Genomic DNA, 22924 nt, shown 5'->3' on the forward strand with positions numbered 1-22924 from the left:
TATTTAGGACGGACGCAGTTTGTCTGAACGCTAGTTGGTGCTCCAGTATAATCGGTCCGAATCTAAGTGCGATTAAAATGCGTTAAAAAATTTTAACGCGTTATTTTTGTGTAATTAATTAATCTAAATTAACGCGTTAAAGTCCCGGCCCTAATTTTTATAGAATTCTTTGCTGCCAGAGAACAGCAATCTTTTGAAATATTATAAATGCCTAGGCGCCTATGAAATCTGTTTTATTTTTTTCCCAAATTTTCAAGGCCTCTAAAAATGCATTTTAGTTCAGTTTTTAAATTCAGTTTTATTTTGACCAACTTCTGTGTTTTCCATAAATTTTTCTGGATTTCATTTTAAAGGTTTCATTACATGTTAATATTCAAAAAGCATGTCTAATTAATTGATTTTATATAGAATTAATATATTATTATTATTATTGTTTTTCAGAAATATTGTGTTGTGTATTTACATTTTTCTGGTAAATAAATTCTGGTAAATATTTTTTCTGGTAAATATTTGTTTAAAAAACGATGTTTTAATAATAATTTTTGTTATAAATAGTAGTACTGTCATTACATTAAAGGGATAGTTCACCCAAAAATGAAAATTTTGAAAATGTTTATCTGCTTACCCCCAGGGCACCCAAGATGTAGGCGACTTTGTTGCCTCAGAAAAACACAAACGAAGATTTTTAACGAAAACCGGTGCAGTCTGCCAGCCATATCATGGACGTGGATGGGCACCAAACCTTTAAAAGTAAACAAAAACATGCACAGACAAATCCAAATTACACCCTGCGGCTCGTGACGATACATTGATGTCCTAAGACACGAAATGATCGGTTTTTGCGAGAAACTGAACAGTATTTATATAATTTTTTACCTTTGATACACAGCCACGTCCAACTGTCATGAGCACAAGCTTATCATTCGACTCGTTACATGTGAACACGCTCTGGCGTAGTATACGCAAACGCCATAAGGGGTAATCGGTGAAAAGTCCCGGATGAGATAACTATCCCTTTAAGTAATATATTTCTGTCACAGTTTCTTCAAGTTAAGCCAAACTTTTATGACAGGTAGCTGTGAAGACCTTTAATTTTCAGTTTGCATACGATAGTATACACATCACGGAAATCATAGGGCTCTACAAATGCCCTTGCTTTTGCTTTTGATGAATTTAATGCATCCTTGCTTAAAAGCAGCTAGTTCAAATAGTAATATTTCACATTTTTGCTGTTTTACTATATTTTTTAATCAAATAAATGCAGCCTTGGTCAGAATAAGAGCCATTAAAAACATTAAAACATTTAAAAAAAATGTTAATAATTGCTCATTTTTGTATAGGCAGTGTACTTAAAGCCCTGTTTTCCTGTGCACTTTGGAAAATATTCTCGTTTGCATGTGCAAGTCTTTGGGTTTCCTTGCAAATCTGCAGTTTGACATCTGTAATTGTCACTTTGAGGGCTCTGTAAGAATGAGAACAACTCATCCTTCTAATCCTAGCTGTTTCTGACTAGCAATTGCAAGTAGAAAATCGTGACTTATTGGTTGTGATGTAATCTTAAGCCTGTTAGCTTTTTAAAATGTAAACGTAAAACTACATATATTTAAAAAGAAAAGCTTGAGCTCTTCAATCTCAATAGGAAGTATGTCAACACAGGAAAAGAAACCGATTTATTGGGTTCTTTTTTATGGATGGTTCCTTACAAAGCCATCCCTAATTGGAATGGGGTATGGAGACGTTTCGATGTACAGTAATTGGGCTTTTCTTGAACTCACTGAACCGTTGTAAGTAAATAAGCCCTGTGTTTGTTTGTTTAAATCTAGTTCAAGTTCATGAAAACCCTTGAGGTTACAGCACTTCAGCTTAACTCAATTACCAAACGTGCAAATTCTGACACTTTCTAAATGTCCTGTCTGCAACCCAAATGCCACTTTCAGACTTACTTTGCTCTTGCTTTCAAAGCCTATTCAGTTGTTAAGTGCACAACATTTCTGGGAAGCAGACGTTCAGATATCCTGATTAAAGGATTAGTTCACTTCCAGAATACAAATTTCCTTATAATTTACTCATCTCTATGTCATCCAAAATCTTCATGTCTTTCTTTTTTCAGTCGAAAAGAAATGAAGGTTTTTAAGGAACACATTCCAGGATTTTTCTCCATATAGTGGACTTCAATGGGGATCAACAGGTTGAAGATACAAATTGCAGTTTCAGTGCAGCTTCAAAGGGCTCTACATGATTAAAATGTATATACTTTTTAACCACAAATGCTTGTCATTGAAGTCCACTATATGGAGAAAAATCCTGGAATGTGTTCCTTAAAAACCTTCATTTCTTTTCGACTGAAGAAAGAGAGACATGAACATCTCGGATGACATGGGGGTGAGTAAATCTTAAAGACATTTGTATTCTGGAAGTGAACTAATCCTTTAATAAGTGATTTTTTTCTGTTTTGGCATTTATTGTAGTATTATTTGAGACACGTAGTATGACTTCAGGCTTGGACTTCTGCTGCTTTCTGCAGTATTATAGCTGCTTGCATCAGCCAGGTAACATCAATAGTAATTGCATCCTTGAGCCATATCAAGAAAATATATATTTTATTTACATCACTATTAGTATTCTTGCTCATACTTATGTTTAGGGAGTCGAACAAACTTTTAAACTTGAAAAACTGGCACATATAACTCGTCTAGAACTGTTTGTGCTATAGACAACATGAATGATTTATCACATTTTGTCTTGAGTAGGGATTTGATATTACTCTTCTAAATTATCAAATTTACAAATTTCAGTTGGATGAACATAAATACTGTTAAGTGTTTCTTTTATAGCACTTTATCTATTTGTGTCAATAGATTTCAATTACAATGCATGTTTTTAAAGCCCGTTTTCTCAAAATGATTTTTTCTCCTACACTGAGCCATAAATCTCCACTTCAGTAGCACTCACACACACCAGACTTTGCATTTTTATTCCTGTCTATATTGTGAAGGTTTTTACATAGGGATTTGTTCACATATGATTTGCTTAATTTTATACATTTTATTCTCCAAAAAAAATCCCTTCTGTAAAAACTTTTGACTCTGTCAAAAAGAATTAAACAAAAATTTTAAGACTAACTTCTTCCAGTGTTTAGATTTTTGCACTAGAAATGTATGCAAATTAGTGCATGTTTCATTAACATTTTCGAAAACCTGTAATACAAAGATTTTTGCAATTATCAATGTAATCAATCAACTGGGTAAATAAGGTGATGACTATTAGTTATTTTTTGTTTCACCTTAAAATATTTTAAAAGGTTTTTTTTTTAAATCTTTTTATGATGCAAAAAATAAAAAATAAAGTAATTTTATTTCTGTGATTTCTGTTATTTCTGTGCAAACCTTATTTTTTTACTGCATTCTTCAGTGTCATATGATGATGATGATGATGATGATGATTCATTCTAATATGCTGATTTGCAGCTCAAGAAACGTTTTTTTATTATTATTATTACCAATGTTGAAAACAGTTGTGCTTTTTTGGAAACCATAAATAGAAAATTGTTCAAAAGAATAGCATTTGTTTGAAATAGAAATCTTTTGTAGCATTATAAATGTCTTTACTGTCACTTTTGGTATATTTTGAGATCCATCTTTTCACACTGAGGAAAACTGAGGGACTCATATGCAACTATTACAGAAGGTTCAAACGCTCACTGATGCTTTAGAAGGGAACATAATGCATTAAGAGCCGGGGGGTAAAAACTTTTTGAATTTGAAGATCAGGGTAAGTTTAAGTTATTTTGTCTTCTGGGGAACATGCGAGTATCTTCTACAAAATAAGAAAAATGTACACAATCTAATTTTGTTCAAAAGTTTTCACCCCCTGGCTCTTAAAGGGATGGTTCGGAGTACAGTAGTGTAAATGGGTTATGTACTCACAAAACGCTGCATCGGAACATTTGTAAGTCCACCATGAGTGTTTTAAAAACACGTTTTAGCCGATCCCTACTAGTCTCAAAAACTACAAATGGCGACACGTCGACGTCACTTCCCTGGTTTGAAAAAGGCACGTAAAAGTCCTCCTACAAGTTGACATGCACACAGATGTAGTAGGAGGACTTTTACGTGCTTTTTTCAAACCAGGGAAGTGACGTCGACTTGTAGTTTTTGAGACTAGTAGTTCTCGAGTAAAACGTGTTTTTAAAACACTCATGGTGGACTTTCAAATGTTCCGATGCAGCGTTTTGTGAGTACATACCCTATTTACACTACTGTACAAGTTTGGTAAGATTACTTGCACGTTTAGTGGTGCAATTTACGAGATACATCACATGTACCATTCACTCCTGTAACAAGCAATTCGAAAAACTCTAATATCTCCATAAATGTTCGACTAAGGTAAAAAAAAACTTCGGATGGGGTATTTACATGGGCTTCGGAGTGCATAGCAATGAAGTCAATTCTACTCCGAACCATCCCTTTAAATGCATTGTTTTTTCTTTCAGAAGCATCTGTGAGCGTTTGAACCTTCTGTAATAGTTGCATATGAGTCCCTCAGTTGTCCTTAGTGTGAAAAGGTGGATCTCAAAATCATACAGTCATTGTTGCAAAGGGTTTCAAAACACAAAAATCTTTAAAAACCAACATCTTTTATATGAAATATCTTATTCAGGTCTGTACTAAATAAAAAAAAATTGACATGCACTTTGTATGATCCCTCTTATTTTGGTAAAATAATTAACATTTTACAGATTCTGCAAGGTGTATGTAAATTTTTGACGTCAATGTATATATATCTTACATGCAGTAAGACTTCAGACTGGTGCTTCAGCTGCTTTCTGCAATATTAAACCTGCTTGCACCAGGCAGGTAACATCAGGTACACGCAACACCTAGCTGAAGAATCAAAGCCGGCAGGTATCAGGTGGCACAGACGTTCTCGCGCAGCACGGCTCCTGTTTTCAGGAGAGAAGGGTAAACTGAAATGTGTGAGAAAGAGATCTAAACCGTCACCTTTTGTTTTTCAATCCTCAGATCTTGCCGTAGCTGAGAATGGTCTGAGGTGATTTGTGTGGGACACAGGCATCACGACTGGGCATCCCTGCGGAGAAACGCTCCAGCACTTTCATCTGGATGTGAGGACCGGTCTAGTTATCCGTCTCTCACCTCCTCTGCATTTTTTTTTCTTTTTTTTTTTTTTTTGTTTGTTTCTTTTCTCGGAGGGGATCATGGGGGGAGCAGTCAGCGCTGGCGAGGACAACGACGATTTGATAGACAACCTGAAGGAAGCGCAGTACATCCGCTCAGACCGCGTGGAGCAGGCCTTTAGGGCCATCGACCGTGGAGATTATTACCTGGACGGCTACAGAGACAATGCCTACAAGGACCTGGCGTGGAAGCATGGAAATATACACCTGTCAGCGCCGTGTATCTACTCTGAGGTGATGGAAGCCCTGAGGCTCCAGCAGGGTTTGTCTTTCCTGAACCTCGGCAGTGGCACGGGATACCTGAGCACCATGGTGGGCCTGATCATAGGTGAGAAATACACTCATAACATTTATCTGTCAAACTAATCAACTGTTATTTTCTCTTGTGGACTATGTCTTATCAGAAAAATCTTTCAGGTCCCACAAATTCTTTGGTTTTTCAGTATTTTTGTGTATTTAAACCCTTTCCAACAATGACTGTATGATTTTGAAATCCATCTTCTGACACTGAAGACAACTCATATGCAATTATTACAGAAGGTTCAACGCTTACTGATGCTTCAGAAAGAAAAACGATGCATTAAGAGCCGGGGGTGAAAACATTTGCAATATGACAATCAGTGTAAATTTAACTTATTTTGTCTTCTGGGAACATGTAACTATCTTCTGTAGCTTCTGAAGGGCTGTACTAAATGAAAAAAATATATTTAGGCAAAAATAAGAAAAATGTATTCTCCATTCTGTTCAAAAGTTTTCACCCCCTGACTCTTCAAGCATTGTTTTTCTCTCTCTCTCTTCTGAAGCATCAGTGAGCTTCTGTAATGGTTGAATATGAGTCCTTCAGTTGTCCTCAGTGTGAAAAGATGGATCTTAGAATCATACAGTCATTGTTGGAAATGGTTCAAATATACAAAAGTACTGAAAAACCAAAGAATTTGTGGGACCTGAAAGATTTTTCTGAAGAACAGCAGGCAGTTTAACTGTTCAGGACAAACAAGGGACTCATGGACAACTATCACTAAACAAAAACAAAAAAAGAACAATCAGAGTCTTGCACTGTACATATAATTTATTTTATTGAAGTTGCATAAATCAGGTTTTTGGCCATCTACATATTCAACTGAGACCAGTGGAAGTGTTTTTAAAACATGGTTATTTGTTTGAATATTGTGTCTATTGTTGATTTCACCTTTGAATCATATTTAAGTAATAGAACATTTATTTGCATCACTGTTACTCTTATTATTGCTCGGTTTTAAGGATTTCCTATGAACAAATTTTGGCACTACATACATGAATGACTCAAGTCATGCAATTTTAGTTGGAAAAACATAAAAAGGGTTTAAAAGTCTCACATAATACAATGCATTTATTTGATAAAAAATACACTTAAAACAATCATATGTGACCCTGGACCACAAAACGAGTCTTAAGTAGCACAGGTATATTTGTAGCAACAGCCAAAATACATTGTATTGGTCAAAATAATTTTTCTTTTATGCCAAAAATCATTTGGATATTAAGTGAAGATCATGTGCTATGAAGATATTTTGTAAATTTCCTACCATAAATATATTAAAATGTAATTTTTGATTAGTAATATGCATTGCTCAGAATTATATTTGGACAACTTCAAAGGCGATTTTCTCAATATTTAGATTTTTTTTTTATTATTATTATTTTGCACCTTCAGATTTTAGATATTCAAATAGTGGTATCTCGGCCAAATATTATCTTATCCTAACAAACCATACATCAATGTAAGCGTATTTATACAGCTTTCAGATGATGCATAAATCTCAACATTATAATTCACATTTTTCAACATTATAAATGTCTTCGCTGCCACTTTTGACCCATTTAATCCATCCTCTTTTAATAAAAATATTCTTTTTTTTTTTTTTTTTCAAAAAGCTTTGCAAGATGGATTGTTTTACTGTATAGTAACACACTGGCAAGTTTTGTGCATATTTTTTCAACTTTTGTTGTTATTGGCTGTAAATATTAATATTTCAATGAAAATATAGAATAATATCAGTGATTCTTATTTATTATTATTATTATTATCTGCAGGTCCGTTCGGAGTAAATCATGGCGTTGAGCTACACAGGGATGTGGTGGAGTATGCAAAAGAAAGACTGGATGACTTCATTAAAAACAGCGACAGCTTTGACAGGCATGTTCAACTCTTACTTCACATTGTTTCTGTAGATTTAACTGTGAATGTAAATATTCTACTTAAAGGTGCCATATAATGCATTGACAAAATTATTTAAAATTGTTCTCTGATATCTACACTGAAGGTAAGGGCAAAAATTCGGAAACGGATTTACAATATGTATATTTAATTACGGAGCTTGAGCCGCTATTAATATGCAGGGCATTGAAACTGCCTTTTTGAATTCAAGATAACTTTTTACTTTCACATTTAAGATTTGCAATCACATTTGACAAGTTTACATGCTTGTCAGCGTTGATCAGGATCTGTAAATCATTCGCCATCGTCCGCGCCGTCATCTCTCCTTACTCTGTTTATGTGGTAAGTGAAATTGTACAGTGGTGTGAAAAAGTGTTGGCCCCCTTCCTGATTTTTTCTTTTTTTGCATGTTTGTCACACTTTAACGTTTCAGATCATCAAACAAATTTCAATATTAATCAAAGATAACAAGTAAACTAAACATGCAGTTTTTGCATGAAGTTTTTTAATATGAAGGGAAAACAAAAACCAAACCCACATGGCCCTGTGTGAAAAAGTGTTTGCCCCCCAAACTTAATAACTGGTTGGGCCACCCTCAGCAGCAACAACTGCAATCAAGTGTTTGCAATAACTTGCAATGAGTCTGTTACAGCGCTGTGCAGGAATTTTGGCCAACTTATCTTGGCAGAATTGTTGTAATTCAGTCACATTGGAGGGTTTTCAACCATGAACCGGCTTTTTAAGGTCATGCCACAGCATCTCAATAGGATTCAGGTCAGGACTCGACTAGGCCACTCCAAAGTCTTCATTTTGTTTTTCTTCAGCCATTCAGAGGTGGATTTCAGACTTTGCAAGTCTTCCAGGTCCAGAAGCAGCAAAACAGCCCCAGACCATCACACTACCATGGGCGTAAATTTCATTTAACAGTAGGGGGGGACAATAAATATAAAATTTCTCATGAGCAATTTTTGAAGGGGACACAAAATAATACAGTCAAATTGTACTTATACACAACAATAAAAACAAAGAGATTAAAAAAGGTTTAAAATTTTATTTAAAATGAATTAAGACACTTAAGAACAGAATAGAAATTGATTATACAAAAAAATACAGTGGGGTCAGTTCGGACAGTGCTCATTTAGTAAATGCACAGCTAAATGTAACTCATCTCACTCGCGACGAACGGGTCTCGAACCCGGGTCTCCGGCACGGGAGGCGGACGCACTAACAAGGAGGCTAACATAAACATAAACAATATGCTAATTGTGTCTGTTAATGTTAAGTTACCATTATGCCAAGTTGTCACAAATAAACCAATGCATGGGAAACGGCTTTTGCGTGTTAGCTGCAGTGCATTGTGCAACAAACTATTGTAAACAAGCTAACGTTAACTAGGTAAGTAATATTTTAATCGCTAATATAGCAGATTAATGGAAAATCACATCGGTAATCAGCATTTTTGCCCCAACTAATTTATGAACGAGTCTGCATCAACTACATTAAACAGAATCGCTTTATTTCAAGTGAATAAAATACCCTACTTACTGGAGTTCAACATTAATTGAGCCGCAGCCACACACCTGACTCGTATGTGTAGAGCAGGCACCAGGCAGTGGGCCAAACCACTGTGAGGAAGGGGAGGGGGAACTCAACTGTTTCTAAATGCATTTTTTGCGTTTTTTTTTTTCTACTTACACAAGTATTTTAGGTATACATACATATATTTTTCACAATAGAGAGTGCGTTTTTTTTTTTTTTCTTTTCTTTTTTTTTTTTCATGTCCCCTCCGTCCCCCCCGGGATTTACGCCCATGCACACTACCACCACCATGTTTTACTGTTGGTATGATGTTCTTTTTCTGAAATGCTGTGTTACTTTTACACCAGACGTAATGGGACACAAACCTTCCAAAAAGGTCAACTTTTGTCTCGTCAGTCCACAGAGTATTTCCCCAAAAGTCTTGGGGATTATCAAGATGTTTTCTGACAAAACTGAGACGAGCCTTTATGTTCTTTTTGCTCAGCAGCGGTTTTCGTCTTGGAACTCTGCCATGCAGGCCATTTTTGCCCAGTCTCTTTCAAAAGGTTGGAGTCATGAACACTTAAACTTTTGATGCAAGAAGCCTGCAAACACTTTTTCACAGAGGGCCATGTGGGTTTGGATTTTATTTTCCCTTCATCTAAAAACTGCATGTTGTGTTTACTTGTGTTATCTTTGATTAATATTTAAATTTGTTTGATAATCTGAAACAAAGGGAAAAAAAATCAGGAAGGGGCCAACACTTTTTCACACCACTGTATGTACTGCAATGTAACAGGCTACCGCTACCGAGAAGCTAACCGTGTCCCTTTAGTGTCTCGCCTTATTTGATTAGAACGCCTTATTTGTTTTCCGTGCCTTTCTGAGTACAGACACCAACCCATCCCTGCACTTAACTTCTCCTGCACAACCTGGAACATAACGTTTATTTCCGTGATCTGCCATTTTCGCTATTGTCCTCGCTTAGTTTTTTCACAATAGCCTACCCGCAGAACTTCTGATGTTCCGGCTATGCAAATGTTGGGGGCGTAATTATTAATGATCAAGACTGTAACATCATAGTCTGTGTTATGTTGGAATTGGCCTATTTTTTCAGTGGTCTTTTGCAAACACCAGATTTATATAAGAAGGATCAAACGATGGTATTTAAGACTCACGGTATGCCATGTCCATGTACAGAACTGTTATTATTCAACTATGCCAAGGTAAATACAGTTTTCCATTCTATGTCACCTTTAAAAAATAAAGTGGTAGGTTTTACATCTATAGAATAAGAAATTGCTTAAAAGCGATTTGTTTTAACTGCCAGCCACTTCCAGGAAGCCAAACCTAGGCTGAAGCGAGCTACCGCAGTTCTGTGGTTAACTTCAAAGATCGCTTTGATTTGAACTTTGATTTACTCAGCCCTGGTCATTAATCTTCCATGCTACACGAAGGATGCATTAGCTAACCCCGAGCCACAGGCTCAATGAATAAACACTTCAAGCGCCCATCAGCTCTCTGCGGTCTGCTGAGCGATTCGCACACCTGTGGGAACACCTGTCACAGACATGACCGCTAGCTCAGACGGTCCACTTCAGCAATGCTTTCCCTGAACGGCCTCCCCGGCATTTGCCGCTCACAAACATCTGTTTTCGTCATGCACCGGAGCGGGTGGCATTATCGAGGTCAGGATAGAGTCCTAATGACGTATCAAACAAAGCACTGACGCTATTAAACAAGCCATAAAGCGTGTTTCATAACAGAAGGCCATGTGCCCAAAGGTTGCTTAATCAATGTAGGTGAGCTTTGGGAGCTCCATATCTGTTACACGTCTTGACAATTTCATGACGGCTTAATAAAACGGCTACTAAGCAGATAAAAACACGTCTAGACTGATGCTAATAATATGCTCAATATCAGATTGCTCTTTCTTGGCATCAGGAGAATTGCTTTTTTATTCTTCCATGGAAATAGATTCTTACATTTTCAATTGGAAATGTGAACATACTTGTCCGTGCAAAACTCACTGACATAATGCTAGGCTGTTGTTTGTGCATTTCTATTTGGTTGCTATGGTTTTTTTTTGTCATGTTAATGATAGCTTAAATTATATAGCTTGTTGAAAAGAGGTGTGCCATTACTTCTAAGTGATTTGAAAAGCAATTTTTGGCTGGCGGACATTAAATCTTGGAAAACACCTGCACTTCTAGAGGCCAGAATATTTAAGAGATATTTAAAGACTCTTTTGACTATAAAAATAGTGTTCTTTTTATGCCTACAAATATTTATTTACTTTAAGTCTTTATTTATAAAAAAAAAAACAATTGCATACATATGTACATATATACATATAATAATATATGTATTTATTAAGTATATTTATTTAAAATACTATATTTTTAAATAGTATGTTTCAAATACCATATATTTATTTATAAATTATTTTGCTCTTTTAAATACTTTCATTTTTTTATGCCTATAAATAAAAATATTTGTAATTTTTTTTCTAAATAAATATAGGTATGTTTTTATTAAATAATTATATATAATAATAATATAATATATATTATTATAATATATATGTGTAATGTATATAATATATTCTTTTTAAATGTATATTTATTTTAAATATATATGCTACTGAAGTATATTGTATTTTAAATAAATATACTTAAATGTATATTTATAATATATAAGTATCTATTTAAAAACAACTTATTTATAAATAAAATATTTATACATTTATTTATAGGCATAAAAAAGATTATTTTATACAAAAAGAGTAAAATAATTCGATTTATAAATAAATATGCTGTATTTATTATTTTAATTTATTTAAAGTTTAAAAAAACTTTTGTATGTCTGTAAATGTATAAATAAATATTTTATTTATAAATAAATTATATTTTTTAAATAAATAAATACTTATATATTATGTTATTAATATATATTTAAGTATATTTAATTAAAATACAATATATTTCAGTGGCATATATATTTAAAATACCGTATATTTATGTATAAATAAATATATTTTTATTTAGTTATAAATAAATTATATTTTTTTTAATAAATAGTTACTATATATATATATATATATATATATATATGTGTGTGTGTGTGTGTGTGTGTGTGTGTGTGTGTGTGTGTGTGTGTGTTTGTGTGTGTAATATATATCTATTTACTATCTATTTATCTATTAATTTACATTTTTTTATTAAAAAAAATTACTCAGGACTTGCAAATATAATTGTGGTTAATTAATATGTTGACACTTCCAGTTTGTGTTAAAAATAAAAAAGCAGGTTTGTTGAAATTACAGTAGAACATGCTGAAGGAAATATTACAGCTTATATATGAAATACTGTGTTGGACAATATGGGGCCTTTAAGTCAAAAAGGTTGAAAACTTCCTCAAAACCATGTAGCAACACCCTACAAATCACCTGGAGCAAATTACCAACCACACATCTGTGAGATTTGCGAAAACAAACAAGAAAATGTGGCAATTGCGTTGTAGAAATGAATATCAGTGTTATAAATGTGTCCCCTCAGGTTTGAGTTGTGCGAACCACACTTTGTGGTGGGGAATTGTCTGGAGATTTCTTCAGACAGTCACCAGTATGATCGCATCTACTGTGGTGCTGGAGTTCAGAAGGACCATGAGAACTACATGAAAATCCTGCTGAAAGTCGGAGGAATTTTGGTCATGCCGATTGAGGATCAGGTAAAATACTGGATGATAAATGTTTATTTCTTTATTTATTTACTTACTTACTTTTCTTTTTTCTTTTATTTATTTTTTAAATATGATCAGCTCTCTTCATTTTCACAGTAGTGTTATTGCTAAATAAAATAAAATATTTAAAAGTAAAATTACATTTGTTAAAACTGTTATAAATTGTTTTTGTGCATTGAAATAAAGCTGAAATAAAATGTAAATATTAGATGAAAAATACAAACTTAAAATGCATGGATGAATTAAATTGAAATAGAAATAAGTAAGCTAATAAAAAAATCTAAATAGAAATATAAAAAACAAACCAATAAAAATGATGAAAGCACATAACAAAATTAAAATTAATATTAAAATAAGTTTAAGTATTAAAGGTAATAAAATAAATTTAATAAAATAAATATTAAATAAATTGAAATTAACATGATTAAAATTAAATCTTAATAGAAATATTAAAAATAAACTAATTGAAATGAGGAACACCCATTACAAAATTAAAACTTAAATAAAATTTGTTAAAACTGTAAAAAAAATGTTTTTGTGAAATAAAATAAAAATGAAATAAGATATAAATATTAGATGGAAAATCCAAAATAAAAAATGCATAAATGAAAATTAATAATGTTGCCTTGGTAGCTAATTGAAACAAATACGTTTTTAAGTATTAAAGTTAATAAAATAAATTAATACAATTAAATCTAAATAAAAATATTAAAAATAAACCAATAAAAATGATGAAAGCACACAAAATTAAAATGAATAATAAATAAGTTTTAGCATTTAAATTAAGAAAATTAAATTAATAATATTTAAATTAAATAGAAATAAAAATACTAAAAAAATAAAAATGACGAAAGCACTTAACAAAATTAAAATGAATATTAAATAAGTTCAGGCATTTAAATTAATAAAATGAATGAAATTCTAATTAAATCTAAATAGAAATATTTAAAATAAACCAATAAAAATTAAGAAAGCACATGACAAAATTAATATTAAAATTAAAAACAAAAATTCAAATGAAAACTAAAAAAGTATTAATATTAATTCATATTATTGATAATAAATTAATATTATATAAATTATACTAAAATAACCAGAGTAACCAGAGTTGTGCCACACAGTACTGACTGTCTTCATTTGAGACTGTTTTATCATTTCAAGCTGAACAAATGTCAATTTAATGTGTGCAAATACACTTTGGTGTGATAGAAATTGCCAATTTAATTCTAGAAATGTCAGTTGAGTAAGCTTTGACTAACCTACTTTATATACAACTTGAAAAAAAGACTATAAAAATACATCTTTTATTGTCTATATTTGGCATCTAACAAGTTCTCAAAGAGAAAATTGTTAATTTTCTTCTTAATGCAATATTTATGTTGTTATATAAATGCATGATATTGTAGAATAGTAATAGTAACTTTTATGGTCTTGTTGAGCTTCCATGTCTTACATTGAATGTTTGAGCTGGTTATTAATGTGGCGTGTCTCTCATTGAGTGTGTTTGTGTTGTTGCAGCTGACTCAGATCACCAGAACCGGTCAGAGCTCCTGGGAGAGTAAGAATATCCTGGCGGTGTCATTTGCTCCTCTTGTTCAGCAGAGCAGGACAGACGGCTGCAAGCCTGAAGCTGTGGTCCTCCGTGAGTCTCCGCCCCTTTTATGACCTCATAACAACACATATAGATATATATTGTTGTTTCTTAGTAATTATTTTTTAAATTTACTAGCAATTTCTGACTAGAAATACTTTAACATTTAAGCAATCACAAAAACTTCATAACAAAAATTGTTTGAAATGTCAAATATAAATGAACATGGGACAACTAACAGGTCTCTCTAACCCTATGCAAAGCATGCTGGAAACTAAAAATTCACTGCCCAGTTTTAATTTAATTTAATTTATTATTTAACTTAATTTTTTATTTAACATTTAATTTATTATTTAATTTAATTTAATGCAACAAAAATAAAAATAATAAAAAATAAAATAGGTAAACTACACTTTTATATAGTTAAGTATATTGAATACAATTAAAGTAATAAATTCAAAGTTATAAATTAAAACAATTGGAGATTGTTTTATATTAAAGCAAATCTTTCTGCCTCAAAATGTCGTTTTTTTCCATGTTTTACTTGCTATTTCTAAGAAATTGCTAGTAAATGTCACAAATAATTACTAAGTGAAAATACTTTAACATTTGAGCAAAATCGTTACCACAAATTTCAACATAACAAGAGCTAATTTAAATGTCAAATATAAATGAACATGTCTCTGAACAGGTTTCTGGCTTTGCTTAAAAATACATACAATAATAGTTCATCTCAACATTTATTTTTTTTTAAGGCAACCCTAAGGAAAAAATGCTAAGAATCCACTGCTTAATTGAATTGAATTGAATTTAACAATTAGTAGTATTAAAATAATTAAAAGAAAAAATAATTTAAAAAAATTAAAGTAAACTTTTTTTTTTTTAAGTAGATCATTTTTGATATGCTGATATTTTTCAAATCATTTTGGCCTATATTTCCTTTTGTTTTTAAACAAAACCAAGTCTCTCCTGTGCAGAAATTATATACATAAAAAAAAAACAACAACTTTGATTTAGTTTTGAGCAGAAATGCATTTGTTGGAACTAATATGCCGATATCTGATATGCAGATATTTTTCAAATCATTTTGGTTGATAACAGATTAATATTTCTTTTTGTTTTTAAACAAAGTCTCTCCTGTGCAGAAATTATAAAAAACAACAACTTTGATTTAGTTTTGAGCAGAAATGCATTTGTTAGAACTAATATCCTTATTTTTCGAATCATTTTGGCCGATGGCCGATATATATTTCCTTTTGTTTTTAAACAAATCCAAGTCTCTCCTGTGCAAAAATTATAAATAACAACAATTTTAATTTAGTTTTGAGCAAAAACATATTTGTTAGAACTAATATGCCGATATCTGATATGCCGATATTTTTTAAATCATTTTGGTCGATAGCCGATATATATATATATATATAGTTCCTTTTGTTTTTAAATGAAACCCAGTCTCTCCTGTGCAGAAATTATAAAAAAAACAACAACTTTGATTTAGTTTTGACCAAAAACTCATTTGTTAGAACCTATATGCCAATATCTGATATGCAGATATTTTTGGAATCATTTTGGCCGATAGCTGTTATATATTTCCTTTTGTTTTTCAACAAAACCAAGTCTCTCCTGTGCAGAAATTATAAAAACAACAACAACTTAGATTTAGTTTTGAGCAAAAATGCATTTGATAGAGCTAATATGCCGATATCTGATATACCGATATTTTTTTAATCATTTTGGCCGAGATATATTTCCTTTTGTTTTTTAACAAAACCAAGTCTCTCCTGTGCAGAAATAAAAAAAACAACAACTTTGATTTAGTTTTGAGCAAAAATGCATTTGATAGAGCTAATATGCCGATATCTGATATGCCAATATTTTTCAAATCGTTTTGGCCGATAGCTGATATATATTTCCTTTTCTTTTTAAACAAAACCAAGCCTCTCCTGTTCAGAAATTATAAAAAAAACAACAACTTTGATTTAGTTTTGAGCAACAACGCATTTGTTAGTACTAAAATGCTGATATCTGATATACAGATATTTTTCAAATCATTTTGCCCGATAGCCGATATTTATTTATTCTTGTTTTTAAACAAAACCAAGTCTCTCCGGTGCAAAAATTTATAAAAAAAAAAAAAAAAAACTACAAGTTTGATTTAATTTAGAGCAAAAATGCATCTGTTAGAACTACTATGCTGATATCTGATATACCGATATTTTTTTAATCATTTTGGCCGAGATATATTTACTTTTGTTTTTTAACAAAACCAAGTCTCTCCTGTGCAGAAATTATAAAAACAACAACTTTGATTTAGTTTTGAGCAAAAATGCATTTGATAGAGTTAATATGCCGATATCTGATATGCCAATATTTTTCAAATCATTTTGCCCGATAGCCGATATTTATTTATTTTTGTTTTTAAACAAAACCAAGTCTCTCCGGTGCAAAAATTTATAAAAAAAAAAAAAAAAAAACTACAAGTTTGATTTAATTTAGAGCAAAAATGCATCTGTTAGAACTACTATGCTGATATCTGATATACCGATATTTTTTTTAATCATTTTGGCCGAGATATATTTACTTTTGTTTTTTAACAAAACCAAGTCTCTCCTGTGCAGAAATTATAAAAACAACAACTTTGATTTAGTTTTGAGCAAAAATGCATTTGATAGAGTTAATATGCCGATATCTGATATGCCAATATTTTTCACATCATTTTGCCCGATAGCCGATATTTATTTATTTTTGTTTTTAAACAAAACCAAGTCTCTCCGGTGCAAAAATTTATAAAAAACAAAAAAACAAAAAACAACAAGTTTGATTTAATTTAGAGCAAAAATGCATTTGTTAGAACTACTATGCTGATATCTGATATACCGATATTTTTCAAATCGTTTTGGCCGATAGCTGATATATATTTCCTTTTCTTTTTAAACAAAACCAAGCCTCTCCTGTTCAGAAATTATAAAAAAAACAACAACTTTGATTTAGTTTTGAGCAACAACGCATTTGTTAGTACTAAAATGCTGATATCTGATATACAGATATTTTTCAAATCATTTTGCCCGATAGCCGATATTTATTTATTCTTGTTTTTAAACAAAACCAAGTCTCTCCGGTGCAAAAATTTATAAAAAAAAAAAAAAAAACTACAAGTTTTATTTAATTTAGAGCAAAAATGCATTTGTTAGAACTACTATGCTGATATCTGATATACCAATATTTTTTTTAATCATTTTGGCCGAGATATGTTTACTTTTGTTTTTTAACAAAACCAAGTCTCTCCTGTGCAGAAATTATAAAAACAACAACTTTGATTTAGTTTTGAGCAAAAATGCATTTGATAGAGTTAATATACCGATATCTGATATGCCAATATTTTTCAAATCATTTTGCCCGATAGCCGATATTTATTTATTTTTGTTTTTAAACAAAACCAAGTCTCTCCGGTGCAAAAATTTATAAAAAACAAAAAAACAAAAAACAACAAGTTTGATTTAATTTAGAGCAAAAATGCATTTGTTAGAACTACTATGCTGATATCTGATATACCGATATTTTTCAAATAATTTTGGCCGATAGCCGATATAAATTTCCTTTTGTTTTTAAACAAAACCAAGTCTCTCCTGTGCAGAAATTATAAGTTGTGAACCCTTTCGTTAACTAGCATTATGGTGTGTGTCTATTTATCAGCGCCACTGTCCGTGAGGAGTCTTCAGGACCTGTCACGCATCTACATTCGTCGGACCCTCCGCAACCTGACCAACGAGGAGCACCCGGCTCGCAACAACACTCAGCGGTCGTCCCAAAAGCGCAAACGCAGACGATGCCGCCGTCGCCGCCGCATCAACACCTACGTGTTTGTGGGCAACCAGCTGATTCCTCAACCCATGGACAGCGAAGAGGATGAATGCATCGAGGAGGAGAGCAAAGAGGACGAGCAGGAGAAAGACATTGAGCCCGTCAAGCCCGAGGAGCCACGGGTCAACCACCTGAGAGACAAAATCCTCAGTCTGCCGCTGCCCGAGTCGCTCAAGGCCTACCTGCTGTACTACCGCGAGAAATAACACGTGCACATCCCGTAAAAGCATTAATCAATGCTGGTGGTGGTGGTTTTCTTCTCAGACTACTTCTGACCCTCAATTTCATAGTTTTTTTGGATAATGTAGCATAATTTAAAAGATTTAAACAGGGTTGCGCTGCGTTCGTGAGAGACTCTGGATTTGATTGTGCTTGCTGTGTTTGTTCATAATATTGTAATATTCACATTTCGAATGTGATTTTTCACTTCGGAGGACCTTGGGGGTTTAAAACGCTTCCTTGTTTGTATTGAGATGTGGTGGAAGCTCTTTTTCACAGGCTTGTATTGTAAGACCAGCTGTTTGATGAAACCAGTAATGAACGTTTTCTTTCTTTCTTTCTTTCTTTTTTAATAATTGTAGGGAGAACGAAATGCTCGGGATTGATTTTTGCCTTCTCTGATTGATTCTTCGCTGTTTATGATGCTAATGCTTTCGATATATATCTCTTTGGACTGTTCTTTGGAAGTTCATCTAGAGATGTTTTTTTGCATTTCTGTTGTTTTCTAGTCACATTTGTAAGTGCTGATGTTGAGCCGTCACTTGATAGATGATGTAATTTGTTTTTTGGTTGTTCCTTTCGTCTTCGAGTCGACCTGAAGACCTAACGCTCCACTTTTTCTGCTTGTGATCATAAAATGTAAGAGACGTCACTGTTTGTGTCGGTTTGTAATCGGTGGTTTCTCACTGTCGTAACAACTTGTTTGCAATATATTGTCAGCATAAGAAGTATGTGGCTTAATTTCAGTTCTTCAGTCGATTGTAGAGGATTTTGTTACTCTGAAATGGAATATAATAGAATAACAGTTGTCGTGTTTGTCACATTTTCCTAAAAAATACACAGAGACAGATTAAGATTGAGAAAAAGACTTGAAGTATGTTCACACAGCCCTCAGAAAATCTGAAAAATCTTATCATTTTGCATTTTAAATTTGAAGAATTATCTTTTTTAATTCTTCCGAATCATAAAAATTGCATTTTGTTGTTATAGTACTGCCTTGATGAAGCTATGTGGCACAACATATCTGACCCTGGACCACAAAACCAGTCATAAGTAGTTTTTTGAAATTTATACATCTAAAACCTGAATAAATAAGCCGAGATACAAAGATTTAAAAATCTGGAATCTAAAAAAAAAAAATCTAAATATTATTGTCCAAATGAAGTTCTTAGCAATGCATATGACTACTCAAAAATTAAATCTTGATATATTTGCGGTAGGAAATTTACTAAATATCTTCATGGAACATGATCTTTACTTAATATCCTAATGATTTTTGGCATAAAAGAAAAATAGATGGTTTTTCAAAAGACTGGTTTTGTGGTCCAGGGTCACGTGTAGTAATAAATAATAACTGACTTTATGTACATAATTCTGTTGAAAGGTTCTTAATATTTTGTGGTGCAACTATTACTGTTTTTAGTCTTTGGTGATGGTTGTGCATCGCTGGTTTGTTCCACAAAAGTCCTCCAGATTCATTTGAGTTCTTCCTTGTATAGGATAGGATGTTGAGATCCAATTTATCACTCAGGGACTGAGAAAAACAATCATGAAAGCCTGAAAACAGTCATTGATGCATTAGGAAACCACAGGATATTTTGTATAATTAAAATGGCTTTGTGTTCTGAAATATATGTACATACCTGTTGTGCAGCTTTTTCAGAGCAGTGATATATATATATATATATTAATCTGAAAACTATTTTAATTTACATTTAATTTTTTATTTATTTAGTTTAATTATTTTTTATTTTACGTTATTTAAAAAAAAATCTTTTTCTTTTAATATATATATATATATATATATATATATATATATATATATATATATATATATATATATATATATATATTTTATTAAAAAATTTTATTTAAACTTATACATTTTATTTTATAATTTTTTACCTTATTTTATTTTATTTTTTATTACCTTTATTTTTTTTATTTCTAAAATATAGAAGCCCATTTCCACCACTGAATAAAAAATAAAAAAGGTAATTGAGACTTTTTCTCACAATTCTGACTTTTTTTTCTCAGACTTGTGAGATATAAACGCACAATTGCAAGTTATAAAGTCAGAATTGCGGGATATAAACTCCCAATTCTGACTTTTTTTCTCGCAATTGCGAATTACAAAGTCCAGTTCTGAGGAGAAATGTTCACAGAATTGTTTATATCTCACTGTTCTGACTTTATAACACAACTGCGACTTTATTTCTTAGAAGTGTGAGTATATTAAATATTATTTAAAAAAAAGTCAGAATTGTGAGAAGTTGCAATGTTTTTTTTTTTTTTTTCTTCTTTTTTTTTTTTCAGTACGGAAACCGGCTTCCATACTAAAATGACTCCATGAAATCTATTTTAATAAATTAGGGTTGGACACATTCATTTTAAAAAGCCTTTGTTATGCTACAGCTATAATCCACAATTTGCAAAGAAAAAAAAATGCTAAAAAAAAAGCTAGGGTTTTTTTTCTAAAAGAGGAAGACTAAATTTACATGTGCTAAAATGAATTTGATTACAGTAGGACATGGACTGAAAGCCACAAAAAATGTGATTTTATAGCTACTTTAAGTCATTGCCTAAATCCTCTAGTGTTTATAAAATAATGGTGAGAGGAAACTATAATGTAAAATTAAAAACCAAAATGATTTCTCATATTTGGCCTTACAGGTTAAGGTACAGTATCTCTAATAGATCTACACCAGCACAGTCTACAAACAATATTTTCATCTTTTTAAACAGTATTGCACCAGCTTTGACTTATAAATGACTTAAAACTCATAAAAGAGAAAAGTTCATGTGTTTTGATGTTGAGACAGCAGGATGACACATCTAAGTCTAATGTTTTATTAAACAAGAACTTTAATAGGTTACATTTCCCTCCTGTAAAATAATATCATTTATGACTATTTTCAGTCAAAGTGTTTGAAATATTGAGAGAAGATACTACAGCCCATCCAGATTCTTCATGAGAGCATCATGTAGTACATTTTTTTTATTATTGTTTTTCATATTGCTTATTGACTGTAAACCGGAGCGTTGTGATAGTCAGAAAGTTTCAAGAGATCTGATTCCACAGCATGATTTCCTACAGATGCTTCCTGTCTTTTAAGTGTATCACTGACTGTAATTTGATGCTTTGTTTCTCAACCATCTTTTCATTAAATATATTTATAGCCAACGTCTGGTTGGTGGTGTTGTCAAATGAGTTTCAGTGCCACAAAAACGTAAAAAATGTGTGTGTGTGTATATATATATATATATATATATATATACACACACACACACATACACACACAAACATTTATATACACACACACATATATATATAATGTGTGTAAATATATGTTTGTGTTTATATTTATACATATGTGTGTGTTTGTTTGATTTTTTATAAAAAAAATATTTTATAATTTTTTTCCTTTTATCATTTTAATTTTACTTTATTTGTATTTTATAATTTTTTTACTTTTATTTAAATTTTTATTTAAACTTATTTTATTCTATAATTTTTAACTTTATTTTTATTTTATTTTTCATTTTAATTTCATTTTTTTATTAATTTTTTTAAACTTTATTTTTATTTCTAAAATATAGAAGCCTGTTTCCGTCACTGAATAAAAAATAAAAAAGGTAATTGCGACTTTTTATATCTCACAATTCTGACTTTTTTTTCTCACAATTTTGAGTTTGTATCTCTCAATTCTGACTTTTTTTTTCTCGCAATTGTGAGATATAAACAATTGCGTGTTACAAAGTCCAGTTCTGAGGGGAAAAAAGAGACTATGTTCACAGAATTGTGCATATCTCAAAATTCTGACTTTATAATTCGCAATTGTGACTTTATTTCTCAGAAGTGCAGGTTTATATCTCACAACTCCGAGAAATAAATAAAAATGACCTCTTTTTTTATGTATTCTTTTTTTATTTAGTGGCAGAAATGGGCTTCCAAAACTAAAATGACTCCATGAGATGTGTTTTAATGAATTAGGGTTGGACACATTTATTTTAAAAAGCCTTTGTTATGCCACATAAACCACAATTTGTAAAGAAATTAAAAAAAATAAGCTAATGATAATAATAATAATAATAATAATAATAATAAGCTTTTTTTTCTAAAAGAGGAAGACTCTAAATTTACATGTGCTAAAATGAATTTGATCTTTTTTTTCGAAGTACGGTATCACACAGACATGGACTAAAAGCCACAAAAAGCGCCCCTTTTAGGCTCAGGGCTTAATTAAAATGTACTATTTTATGCAAGTTGCTTTTTCTATTGCACAATAGTTTAATGGGTGTAGAAAGTGTGCATTAAACATCAGTCAAATGCATTAGCTTTAAAAATGAGAAACAATATCACCACGCATGTCATCTCGGACAACAATAAAAACTCTCAGGTCACATTATAAAATCTTTATTAACTATACATCCTTATTAAAACAAACCATAATTTGCTAAAAATAAAAGTGCTTTTCAGCCTCTGCTTTTCTACTTCCGTCTTTATCCAAATATATCCCAGCCTGGGGTAAATCACAAATCTCTCTTTTTGCATAGACTAAACGCTCAACATTGGGGTTATGACAGAAAAATAAGACTGATT

General features: G+C 31.6%; 1 protein-coding gene across 1 annotated transcript in view; it reads left to right on the top strand.

Moving 5' to 3' along the window:
• LOC141300564 (protein-L-isoaspartate O-methyltransferase domain-containing protein 1-like) overlaps positions 1-18790 on the top strand; it is a 36103-nt gene extending 17313 nt beyond the window's left edge. The window contains exons 2-6 of the mRNA XM_073830848.1: positions 5022-5522; positions 7268-7370; positions 12467-12638; positions 14169-14292; positions 17935-18790. Coding sequence (XP_073686949.1) covers positions 5216-5522; positions 7268-7370; positions 12467-12638; positions 14169-14292; positions 17935-18308 — 1080 coding nt within the window. The 5' untranslated portion in view covers positions 5022-5215 and the 3' untranslated portion in view covers positions 18309-18790. The remainder of the gene's footprint in view (positions 1-5021; positions 5523-7267; positions 7371-12466; positions 12639-14168; positions 14293-17934) is intronic.
• The last annotated feature ends 4134 nt before the right edge of the window (positions 18791-22924 follow it).

The sequence above is a fragment of the Garra rufa genome, chromosome 24 (genome assembly GCF_049309525.1).
Source record: "Garra rufa chromosome 24, GarRuf1.0, whole genome shotgun sequence".
NCBI classification, from domain to species: Eukaryota; Metazoa; Chordata; class Actinopteri; order Cypriniformes; family Cyprinidae; genus Garra; species Garra rufa.